The sequence below is a fragment of the Ascaphus truei genome, unplaced genomic scaffold (assembly GCF_040206685.1).
Source record: "Ascaphus truei isolate aAscTru1 unplaced genomic scaffold, aAscTru1.hap1 HAP1_SCAFFOLD_1651, whole genome shotgun sequence".
Classification (NCBI taxonomy): domain Eukaryota; kingdom Metazoa; phylum Chordata; class Amphibia; order Anura; family Ascaphidae; genus Ascaphus; species Ascaphus truei.
In genome coordinates this window covers 21,819-32,500 of record NW_027454543.1, presented here as the reverse complement: position 1 = coordinate 32,500, position 10,682 = coordinate 21,819, and the positions used below count along the sequence as shown (strand labels likewise).

Genomic DNA, 10,682 nt, shown 5'->3' with positions numbered 1-10,682 from the left:
TCTCTGCTGACCAGGAAGAGGGGGGGTTCTGTGTTGGGGGTCTCGCAGCTTATCTCTGCTGATCAGTAAGAGGGGGGGGTCTGTATTGGGGGTCTCGCAGCTTATCTCTGCTGATCAGTAAGAGGGGGGGGGTCTGTATTGGGGGTCTCGCAGCTTATCTCTGCTGATCAGTAAGAGGGGGGGGGTCTGTGTTGGGGGTCTCGCAGCTTATCTCTGCTGATCAGGAAGAGGGAGGGGTCTGTGTTGGGGGTCTCGCAGCTTTTCTGCTGACCAGGAAGAGGGGGGATTCTGTGTTGGGGGTCTCACAGCTTATCTCTGCTGATCAGTAAATGGGGGGTCTGTATTGGGGGTCTCGCAGCTTATCTCTGCTGATCAGGAAGAGGGGGGGGTCTGTGTTGGGGATCTCTGCTTATCTCTGCTGATCAGGAAGAGGGGGGGGGTCTGTGTTGGGGATCTCTCTGCTTATCTCTGCTGATCAGGAAGAGGGGGGGGTCTGTGTTGGGGATCTCTGCTTATCTCTGCTGATCAGGAAGAGGGGGGGGTCTGTGTTGGGGATCTCTGCTTATCTCTGCTGATCAGGAAGAGGGGGGGGTCTGTTTCTGGCCTCTGATCATGAAACCTGTTACCTGCTGGGCCGGTGCCGTGTGGCTGGGTCCTGATTAATCTGTCCTCCCTAGATGCCTCACTCCAGGCGGTACCGTTCGTCAGAGAGAGGCAGCAGAAGCAGTTACCGCGAGCGATACAGAAGCCGCAAGCACCGGCGGAGAAGAAGCAGAACCCGGTCGAGCAGCAGCAGTGACAGAACCCGTGGCCGGCGGCAGCGACACGATGACAGTTACCACGACAGATCCCGCAGGTAGCAGTAGGAGGCCTTCATTCTCTGCTACAGTTGCTGATTTGTTGGCTGCGGTGTCTAGGGCCGTGTGGTAATGATTATTGGCAGCTCGGTAACGGGTCTGCTGGTCTCATTAACCTCTTGACTTGGCCAGTGGCTGCATGCAATGCACGTTAGAGCAGCTAGAAAACGCTGCTGCTTCTGACCTCTTATTTCATCTTTCTTGTTCCATGCTCCATCTGCCACAAATTCAGTCCTGTCATTGTGCCACAAATTCAGTCCCGGCACTGCCTCCCCGTGCCACAAATTCAGTCCCGGCACTGCCTCCCCATGCCACAAATTCAGTCCCGGCACTGCCTCCCCGTGCCACAAATTCAGTCCCGGCACTGCCTCCCTGTACCACAAATTCAGTCCCTGCACTGCCTCACTGTGCAACAAATTCAGTCCCGGCACTGCCTCCCTGTGCCACAAATTCAGTCCCGGCACTGCCTCCCCGTGCCACAAATTCAGTCCCGGCACTGCCTCCCCGTGCCACAAATTCAGTCCCGGCACTGCCTCCCCGTGCCACAAATTCAGTCCCGGCACTGCCTCCCCGTGCCACAAATTCAGTCCCGGCACTGCCTCCCTGTGCCACAAATTCAGTCCCGGCACTGCCTCCCTGTGCCACAAATTCAGTCCCGGCACTGCCTCCCTGTGCCACAAATTCAGTCCCGGCACAGCCTCCCTGTGCCACAAATTCAGTCCCGGCACTGCCTCCCCGTGCCACAAATTCAGTCCCGGCACTGCTTCCCCGTGCCACAAATTCAGTCCCGGCACTGCCTCCCCGTGCCACAAATTCAGTCCCGGCACTGCCTCCCCGTGCCACAAATTCAGTCCCGGCACTGCGTCATTGTGCCACAAATTCAGTCCCGGCACTGCCTCCCTGTGCCACAAATTCAGTCCCGGCACTGCCTCCCTGTACCACAAATTCAGTCCCTGCACTGCCTCACTGTGCAACAAATTCAGTCCCGGCACTGCCTCCCTGTGCCACAAATTCAGTCCCGGCACTGCCTCCCCGTGCCACAAATTCAGTCCCGGCACTGCCTCCCCGTGCCACAAATTCAGTCCCGGCACTGCCTCCCCGTGCCACAAATTCAGTCCCGGCACTGCCTCCCTGTGCCACAAATTCAGTCCCGGCACTGCCTCCCTGTGCCACAAATTCAGTCCCGGCACTGCCTCCCTGTGCCACAAATTCAGTCCCGGCACTGCCTCCCTGTGCCACAAATTCAGTCCCGGCACAGCCTCCCTGTGCCACAAATTCAGTCCCGGCACTGCCTCCCCGTGCCACAAATTCAGTCCCGGCACTGCTTCCCCGTGCCACAAATTCAGTCCCGGCACTGCCTCCCCGTGCCACAAATTCAGTCCCGGCACTGCCTCCCCGTGCCACAAATTCAGTCCCGGCACTGCCTCCCCGTGCCACAAATTCAGTCCCGGCACTGCCTCCCCGTGCCACAAATTCAGTCCCGGCACTGCCTCCCCGTGCCACAAATTCAGTCCCGGCACTGCCTCCCCGTGCCACAAATTCAGTCCCGGCACTGCCTCCCTGTGCCACAAATTCAGTCCCGGCACTGCCTCCCTGTGCCACAAATTCAGTCCCGGCACTGCCTCCCTGTGCCACAAATTCAGTCCCGGCACTGCCTCCCTGTGCCACAAATTCAGTCCCGGCACTGCCTCCCCGTGCCACAAATTCAGTCCCGGCGCTGCCTCCCCGTGCCACAAATTCAGTCCCGGCGCTGCCTCCCCGTGCCACAAATTCAGTCCCGGCACTGCCTCCCCGTGCCACAAATTCAGTCCCGGCACTGCCTCCCTGTGCCACAAATTCAGTCCCGGCACTGCCTCCCTGTGCCACAAATTCAGTCCCGGCACTGCCTCCCTGTGCCACAAATTCAGTCCCGGCACTGCCTCCCTGTGCCACAAATTCAGTCCCGGCACTGCCTCCCTGTGCCACAAATTCAGTCCCGGCACTGCCTCCCTGTGCCACAAATTCAGTCCCGGCACTGCCTCCCTGTGCCACAAATTCAGTCCCGGCACTGCCTCCCTGTGCCACAAATTCAGTCCCGGCACAGCCTCCCTGTGCCACAAATTCAGTCCCGGCACAGCCTCCCTGTGCCACAAATTCAGTCCCGGCACAGCCTCCCTGTGCCACAAATTCAGTCCCGGCACAGCCTCCCTGTGCCACAAATTCAGTCCCGGCACTGCCTCCCCGTGCCACAAATTCAGTCCCGGCACTGCCTCCCTGTGCCACGGATCTGATCCACGTAGATGTCTTTGTTTCTAAGCGTACCTTGGAGACTGCATGAAATGTGCGGCTCCTCTTGTGTAAAAGGTGTAATCTGTAAACCGTTTACCAAACCTTTACCCGGTGTCGGGGGAATACTCTGGGATAATTAGGGAATGTCTAGTTAGAAGTGATGGGAGGGGGAGCTGTGTTTTACATGTGTGCAGCGATGTAACCGGTATAACGCTATGTTACACGCCTGGTGGAAGTGCAATATTTACATGTGTACAGCGATGTAACCGGTATAACGCTGTGTTACACGCCTGGTGGAAGTGCAATATTTACATGTGTGCAGCGATGTAACCGGTATAACGCTATGTTCAGTGGTCGACAAATCACCAAAAAATCTACTCGCCACCTAGTACCACACGTGTGCTGCTTGGGCCAATAGGAGCTCGCCACGATGTTAAATCCACTCGCCCGGGGCGAGCAAATGTATAGGTTTGTCGAACACTGGCTATGTTACACGCCTGGTGGAAGTGCAATATTTACTATGTCATTTATTTTGCTGTTACCCAAACTTGCACGGGTGACTTTTTTTTCCTCCTGAGCCGGCACTTGGTTTCAGCAACCAGCGCAGAACGCGCGTCGCGGTTCTCTGAACGCGTGTCGGGGTGCTCCTGCTTTGTTTCAGTCCTTAATTGGTTTTGTGCTTTCCTCCCTTAGTTATGGTGACCGCTCCTCAGACAGAAGAGCTTACGACAGGCGCTACTGTGACACCTACAGGCGGAATGACTACAGCCGAGATAGGGGGGATACCTACTACAACACAGAATATCACCACTCCTACGATGACAGGCGTTCCCGCGATGACAGCTACAGGAGCTGCAAGAGCAGCCGGCGCAAGCAGAAGCGCAGGAAGCGCAGAACCAGGTCTTATAGCCAGTCCTCATCGGTGAGTATTCCCCTGATGTTCACGCTAACGCTCCCCCTTATGTTTTCATTCAGAGGCTTTTGAAGACTCGGTAAGTAAACATCCCCTCCCTTGCACTCAGTTGCTAATGTGTATATTGTGGGATCTTGGGAGTTTGTAGGTATTAATGTCTACAGAGTGTCAAATCCGTCCCTCCATCCACTGTCTGTAGGGATTGTTTCTGAGCATGTTTTGTTATGACCAAGAAGGGCTCTTTGCCATGAAAGAACCAGCTTTGCCCATACGGTCCCCATGTTTGGGTGTTCAGGCCATACCCGTGGGAGGGGAACGTGAGAATAGCACAGTGCACATGAACATCCTCCCAGCTGTGAAGGCCTAGAGGAGAGGTTATTGGAAACCCAGCAGCTGCCATGAGTTAACGTCCCTGATCAGGATCTCCTCCCCTGCTTAATAATGCAGCGGGGGCTTTGCTATCCAAACACATTTGAGGTAATATAGAGATGTGCAGGCTTTTCCCATCTGGATTGAGCGGGAAGGTGCCTTGTGATCCCCAGTAATGAGAATAGAAATGATTGCAAGGATTTAAAGCTTTCAGTCCTGGTCATTATATACGCAGAGCTGTTACTAACTTGCAGACACAGCGAGTCTCCCAGCCGGAGGCAATGATTTCCTGCAGCCCCCACTGATCTGTGCCTAGATAAAATAGTTGTATGCTTAAAACTGGTCTCACATGTTACATACGCCTTTACCTGAAGCGTGTCACCATGTGAGGTGCACATCAGCATGCCAGCGTGAAGTACACACACAAGCAAACTTTTGTGTCCATACACTCCGTCACTACAATGTCCCGCTGAGTGTGTAAAATAGTTGTGCAGGAATCTGATTAAACAGGATAGAAATAATCCTGGGGACTTGTGGGGAAGTTGCGCTCTCTACCAAAGAGCGCTGCTTGGCTATAATCTACTAGATTTCCTAGTTACTAGAGAGCATGTCCAGGCCTGATGGGGGATTACCTGGACCTCCGCACAGTCTGGAGGTTCTGGCTCTTTTCCCTTCTGTGGCCTGGGGAGCCTGTGCCCATTGCACAGTTTAAAACACTTGTTCATCTGCAGCGTCTTCCAGTGTTAGGAAGGGGCAGAGACACAGTATATACAGGGTGGGGGTCCCTGCTGACTGCTGGGAACCCCTGTTATCTGCACACTGCAGGTTTATGTCCGTTCTGACCTGGAGATGAGTTGGGGGGCGGGTGCCTGAGCTCGGGTCGGGGTGCTGCTGAGCTCGGGATCTGGGTACTTTGTCACAATTGTATAGCGCAGATTTCAATTTGCATGGTCTGTTCATGTTATGAAGTGTGTGGGTCTCCAAGGATCTGCAAGGATTGGAAGTGGTCTGTGCTGGGGGTGGGCAGTGTCTGATGGGGGCTGTGCTGAGATGGGGGGGGGGAGGAGTCAGAAGGATTCTGTGCTCAGATGGGGGGGTTATGTGAATGTGTTGAGACGGGGGAATATGTACGGGTGCTGTGCTGTGACGGAAGGGTCTGAATGTGAGTCTGGGTTATAGATGAAAAGGGTCTGCGCTGAGACTTGAGGGGAGGGGCGCCTGTGCTGACACTGGGGGTGTATGGAGGGGTCTGTGCTGGCACTGGGTGCGATGGGAAGGGGTCTGTGCTGAGACTGGGGAAGGGGTTTCTGTTGGATATATTGCACAGTATTGCCCTGTGCTGTTACACTGTGTTGTTAACATGAAGACTGTATGGTTTCTCATTCTCCTCTGAACTCGGGGGGGGTCTTTCCAAAGTGTTTTCTTTTTGTTCTTATTTTTCCTTCTTTTACAACGATGAAAAAAAAAAAAATAGAATGTTTTTTTTCTTTATTTCTTTTTATTTGTGAGTTAGTGTATTTGTATCTTGACCTGTTCCCTTGCAATATCCCTATCGTTATATATTCCTATGTGCCGTATGAATTGGCTGGGAATCTACTGCACACCCTCCTACCTCAAACAACAACAATGTGAATTTCCAAACCAACCAACCAATGTGACGCTGGTTTGAAAATCTGATTGGCTGGTGAATGGTGATGTTTTGCCTGGAATGACGCGTCAACAGAGAAGCCGACAGAGCAGCAGCCGGCCCAAGAGTGCGGAAGACGACGTAGAGGGTCACCTGATCTATCGCATCGGCGACTGGCTACAAGAAAGATGTACAGCCAAATCGTAACATAATTTAGCTCTCTAGTTGTAAGACCCCTCCCCAGAGAAACGCTGCAGACCTGTCTGTCTTTTGTGTTCATTTTTATTTTATTTAATTTTAAACCAAAGAGAACAAAAACACCCTTCCCTCCTCCTCCTCCTCCTCTTCTTCCTTTATTCTTTTTTTTTAAAGCTGCCATGTGCATAGTGTTTTTTTGTACCGTTAGTTGGAGGTCAGGAAGTTAGCGTAAATGACTTGTGGAGGTGGCTCGGGCCTTTAGCCCGAGACCTGCTTTACTCGCAGTGAATTGTCGATATGAGATATATAACCCTGGCGACTGCATTTGTAGGCATCCGCATCACAGCGCTTCACTGGCTCTGTATCTGCCGTTTGCAGTCTGCGGGCCCCTTTAATGCTCCCTCTTTGGATTCCCCCCCACAGATGAGATTGTTGGCACACTCGGAGAAGGAACCTTTGGGCGAGTGGTTCAGTGTATAGATCACCGGAGGTAATTGCAGTTTGTCAAACACCTTTTCCCCTCCGCACACAAGACGTTTACGTGTGAGCCGACCGTGGCCTGCGTCTGAGCATAGTTACAAATCCTGTCCTATCCTCCCACCAGGGACGACCCTCTCCAGGTGTAAAGTACATATCTTTCAATGTTTGCAAATACACTAGTTATTCCTAAAACCTGGCGGTCGTGAGCTTCAAAGGGTTCCCCCAACCCCTAAAAATGGTGGTGCCACATTATAGAAAAAGTATCCTTAAAACTTCCAGGCCTCCCGCTGGCAGTGAAGAGGTTACGCAGAAACATGGCGAGCCCTGGAAAGAAAGATGAGACAACGGTGCAATATTCTTTTCCAGTGGGCAATAAAGAGCTGGAAGAGCTGTAGATCCGCACTTACAATGCGTTAGTGGCAATGAGGCATAACCCACATTACAGCAGAATCTGGCACCTTCCGCTTTCCGTCCCAATGTATCTGTACGAACCTCGGGATATGAGACAAAGAGACAATGGTGCCGATGGTAACGGGGAGGTCCGGATTAGGGGTGAGCACTGTAAGGCGGCTCTGCGTGGGGAGGTCCGGATTAGGGGGGCCCTGTAATGCGGCTCTGCGTGGGGAGGTAGGATTAGGGGGGGCCCCGTAATGCGGCTCTGCGAGGGGAGGTAGGATTAGGGGGGGCTCCGTAATGCGGCTCTGCGAGGGGAGGTAGGATTAGGGGGGGCCCCGTAATGCGGCTCTGCGTGGGGAGGTAGGATTAGGGGGGGGCCCCGTAATGCGGCTCTGCGTGGGGAGGTAGGATTAGGGGGGGCCCCGTAATGCGACTCTGCGATGGGAGGTAGGATTAGTTGGGGGCCCCTTATTGCAGCTCTGTGCGGGGAGGTCTGAATTAGGGGGCACTGTAATGCGTTTCTGCGTGGGGAGGTAGGATTAGGGGGGCACTTTAATGTGGCTCTGTAGTGTATTTGCTTGTTTTAAATGCAGTGTTTGTCCCCCCCCTCACCTTGCGCCTGTTCCCCCCCCTCCTCACCTTGCGCCTGTTCCCCCCCCCCCTCCTCACCTTGCGCCTGCTCCCCCCCCCTCCTCACCTTGCACCTGTTCCCCCCACCCCCTCCTCACCTTGCGCCTGTGTGTCCCCCCCTCTCCTCACCTTGCGCCTGTGTGTCCCCCTCTCCTCACCTTGCGCCTGTGTGTCCCCCCCTCTCCTCACCTTGCGCCTGTGTGTCCCCCCCTCACCTTGCGCCTGTGTGTCCCCCCCTCTCACCTTGCGCCTGTGTCCCCCTCTCCTCACCTTGCGCCTGTGTGTCCCCCATCTCCTCACCTTGCGCCTGTGTGTCCCCCATCTCCTCACCTTGCGCCTGTGTGTCCCCCATCTCCTCACCTTGCGCCTGTGTGTCCCCCATCTCCTCACCTTGCGCCTGTGTGTCCCCCATCTCCTCACCTTGCGCCTGTGTGTCCCCCCCTCTCCTCACCTTGCGCCTGTGTCCCCCTCTCCTCACCTTGCGCCTGTGTGTCCCCCATCTCCTCACCTTGCGCCTGTGTGTCCCCCATCTCCTCACCTTGCGCCTGTGTGTCCCCCATCTCCTCACCTTGCGCCTGTGTGTCCCCCATCTCTTCACCTTGCGCCTGTGTGTCCCCCATCTCCTCACCTTGCGCCTGTGTGTCCCCCCTCTGCTCACCTTGCGCCTGTGTCCCGTCTGTCCCCCCTCTCCTCACCTTGCGCCTGTGTCCCGTCTCTCCCCCTCACCCCCTTTCCTCACCTTGCGCCTGTCCCCCCCTCACCTTGCGTCTCTTTTTAGGGGTGGAGCACGGGTGGCTTTAAAAATCATCAAAAACGTTGAGAAATACAAAGAGGCGGCTCGCCTGGAGATCAACGTGCTGGAGAAAATCAACCAGAAAGACCCTGAGAACAAGCAGTAAGTGAGCTGCGAGGGGCCTGTGCAGAGACAGGTTAGATTGTAAGCTCTGCAGGCGGAGAGGAGCCGTCACAGGACGTCTTTTCTGCAGTGAAGTACAAGTATTGTGCTGTGTACAAGTGCCGTGTACATGACTGGTGCGGAGCAAATAATACACAAAGAAGAATGCAATGTAATAACCGGCCAGAGGTGTACCATTAACTCCTCTCGTGCCGCCACTGTGCCGTGGGCTCGCCCCCTGGCCTGTGGCTGTGCCGTGGGTTTGCCCCCTGGCCTGTGGCTGTGCCGTGGGCTCGCCCCCTGGCCTGTGGCTGTGCCGTGGGTTCGCCCCCTGGCCTGTGGCTGTGCCGTGGGTTCGCCCCCTGGCCTGTGGCTGTGCCGTGGGTTCGCCCCCTGGCCTGTGGCTGTGCCGTGGGTTCGCCCCCTGGCCTGTGGCTGTGCCGTGGGTTCGCCCCCTGGCCTGTGGCTGTGCCGTGGGTTCGCCCCCTGGCCTGTGGCTGTGCCGTGGGTTCGCCCCCTGGCCTGTGGCTGTGCCGTGGGTTCGCCCCCTGGCCTGTGGCTGTGCCGTGGGTTCTCCCCCTGGCCTGTGGCGGTGCCGTGGGTTCTCCCCCTGGCCTGTGCCGTGGGCTCGCCCCCTGGCCTGTGGCTGTGCCGTGGGTTCGCCCCCTGGCCTGTGGCGGTGCCGTGGGTTCTCCCCCTGGCCTGTGGCTGTGCCGTGGGTTCTCCCCCTGGCCTGTGGCTGTGCCGTGGGCTCGCCCCCTGGCCTGTGGCTGTGCCGTGGGTTCTCCCGTGCCCTGTGTAACCACGTCTCTCCTCTCCAGCCTCTGCGTGCAGATGTTTGACTGGTTCGACTATCACGGCCACATGTGCATCTCCTTCCAGCTCCTCGGCCTCAGCACTTTTGACTTCTTGAAGGAGAACAACTACCACCCCTACCCCATCCATCAGGTTCGACACATGGCCGCCCAGCTGTGCCAGGCCGTGAAATGTAAGTGTCTCGCCTGCTGTGCCAGTATCAGAGGGGGCAGAAAGCTCGGACTGATTTATACATTACCAATAAACTCCACTCTCAGGGAAAATGGAGCGTGTATACAAATGTTCTACTCCAGAGAACCGGGGGGGGGGAGGGGGGGATCTGCTCCAGACAGCCTGGGGGAGCCGGGGGGGGGGGACGACATGACCCGGTTGGAGATGGGGGGGGGGGGGGCACGACCTGGTTGGAGATGGGGGGGGGGGGGAAGACGACCCGGTTGGTGGAGATTGGGGGGGGGGGGGAGACACGACCCAGTTGGAGGAGGGGGAACACAACCCGGTTGTTGTGCGACTTGGCTTCTAATACAGAATGTGTGTTTACTTTCAGTTCTTCATGACAATAAGCTCACTCACACAGACCTGAAGCCGGAGAACATCTTGTTTGTGAATGCTGATTCCGAGCTGACGTATAATGTGGAGAAGGTGCGTGTTCCTGTGTTGCCACGAGGCTCACAGATGCTGTGCTTCCTTGTACACGGGGTATGTTACTGGTCACAGTCTCTTCCAGCAGTGGAATGGTGCAATATATTTGGGGTTACGCTCTGTGACCTGCACCCTAGTGGCAAGGCCTGAACTTAACCCTTCACTGCTGAGCAGAATCCCATGTTGGTACTATCGGTGATTGATGTCCCCAGTTAAGATGGCATTGTGCCAACTGGTTGTACCTGTGACTCCAGCCTAACCCCTCCTTGCTGGACCAGTCCAGTTGGCATTTGGCAAAGTCACGTTGGTAATTCCGGGTCCTTGGAGCCCCTCCTACTAATGGTTGTACTCTTCTGGTCTTCCCTTGTGACCGCCCCATCACGCCAAGCAGAGAGATGAGAGGAACGTGAAGAGCACGGACGTCCGAGTGGTTGATTTTGGCAGTGCCACTTTTGATCATGAGCATCACAGCACAATCGTGTCAACGCGACACTACCGAGCCCCGGAGGTGATCCTGGGTACGTGTTACCAGCGCTAATACAGAGGGTGTGCGACTCCCCCACAGCATATTACCATCTATAGCTCCTTTATCCA

General features: G+C 55.7%; 1 protein-coding gene across 2 annotated transcripts in view; it reads left to right on the top strand.

Moving 5' to 3' along the window:
• The window catches only part of CLK2 (CDC like kinase 2), a 37,742-nt gene that overhangs the window by 15,470 nt on the left and 11,590 nt on the right, over positions 1–10,682 (top strand). Inside the window, exons 2-9 of one of the 2 annotated variants that reach the window (XM_075581879.1) lie at positions 678–856; positions 3,819–4,047; positions 6,131–6,224; positions 6,656–6,722; positions 8,517–8,633; positions 9,455–9,621; positions 9,994–10,145; positions 10,480–10,606. In XM_075581879.1, the coding sequence (XP_075437994.1) occupies positions 678–856; positions 3,819–4,047; positions 6,131–6,224; positions 6,656–6,722; positions 8,517–8,633; positions 9,455–9,621; positions 9,994–10,145; positions 10,480–10,606 (1,132 nt within the window). The remainder of the gene's footprint in view (positions 1–677; positions 857–3,818; positions 4,048–6,130; positions 6,225–6,655; positions 6,723–8,516; positions 8,634–9,454; positions 9,622–9,993; positions 10,146–10,479; positions 10,607–10,682) is intronic. The other variant, XM_075581882.1, reaches the window with a different exon arrangement.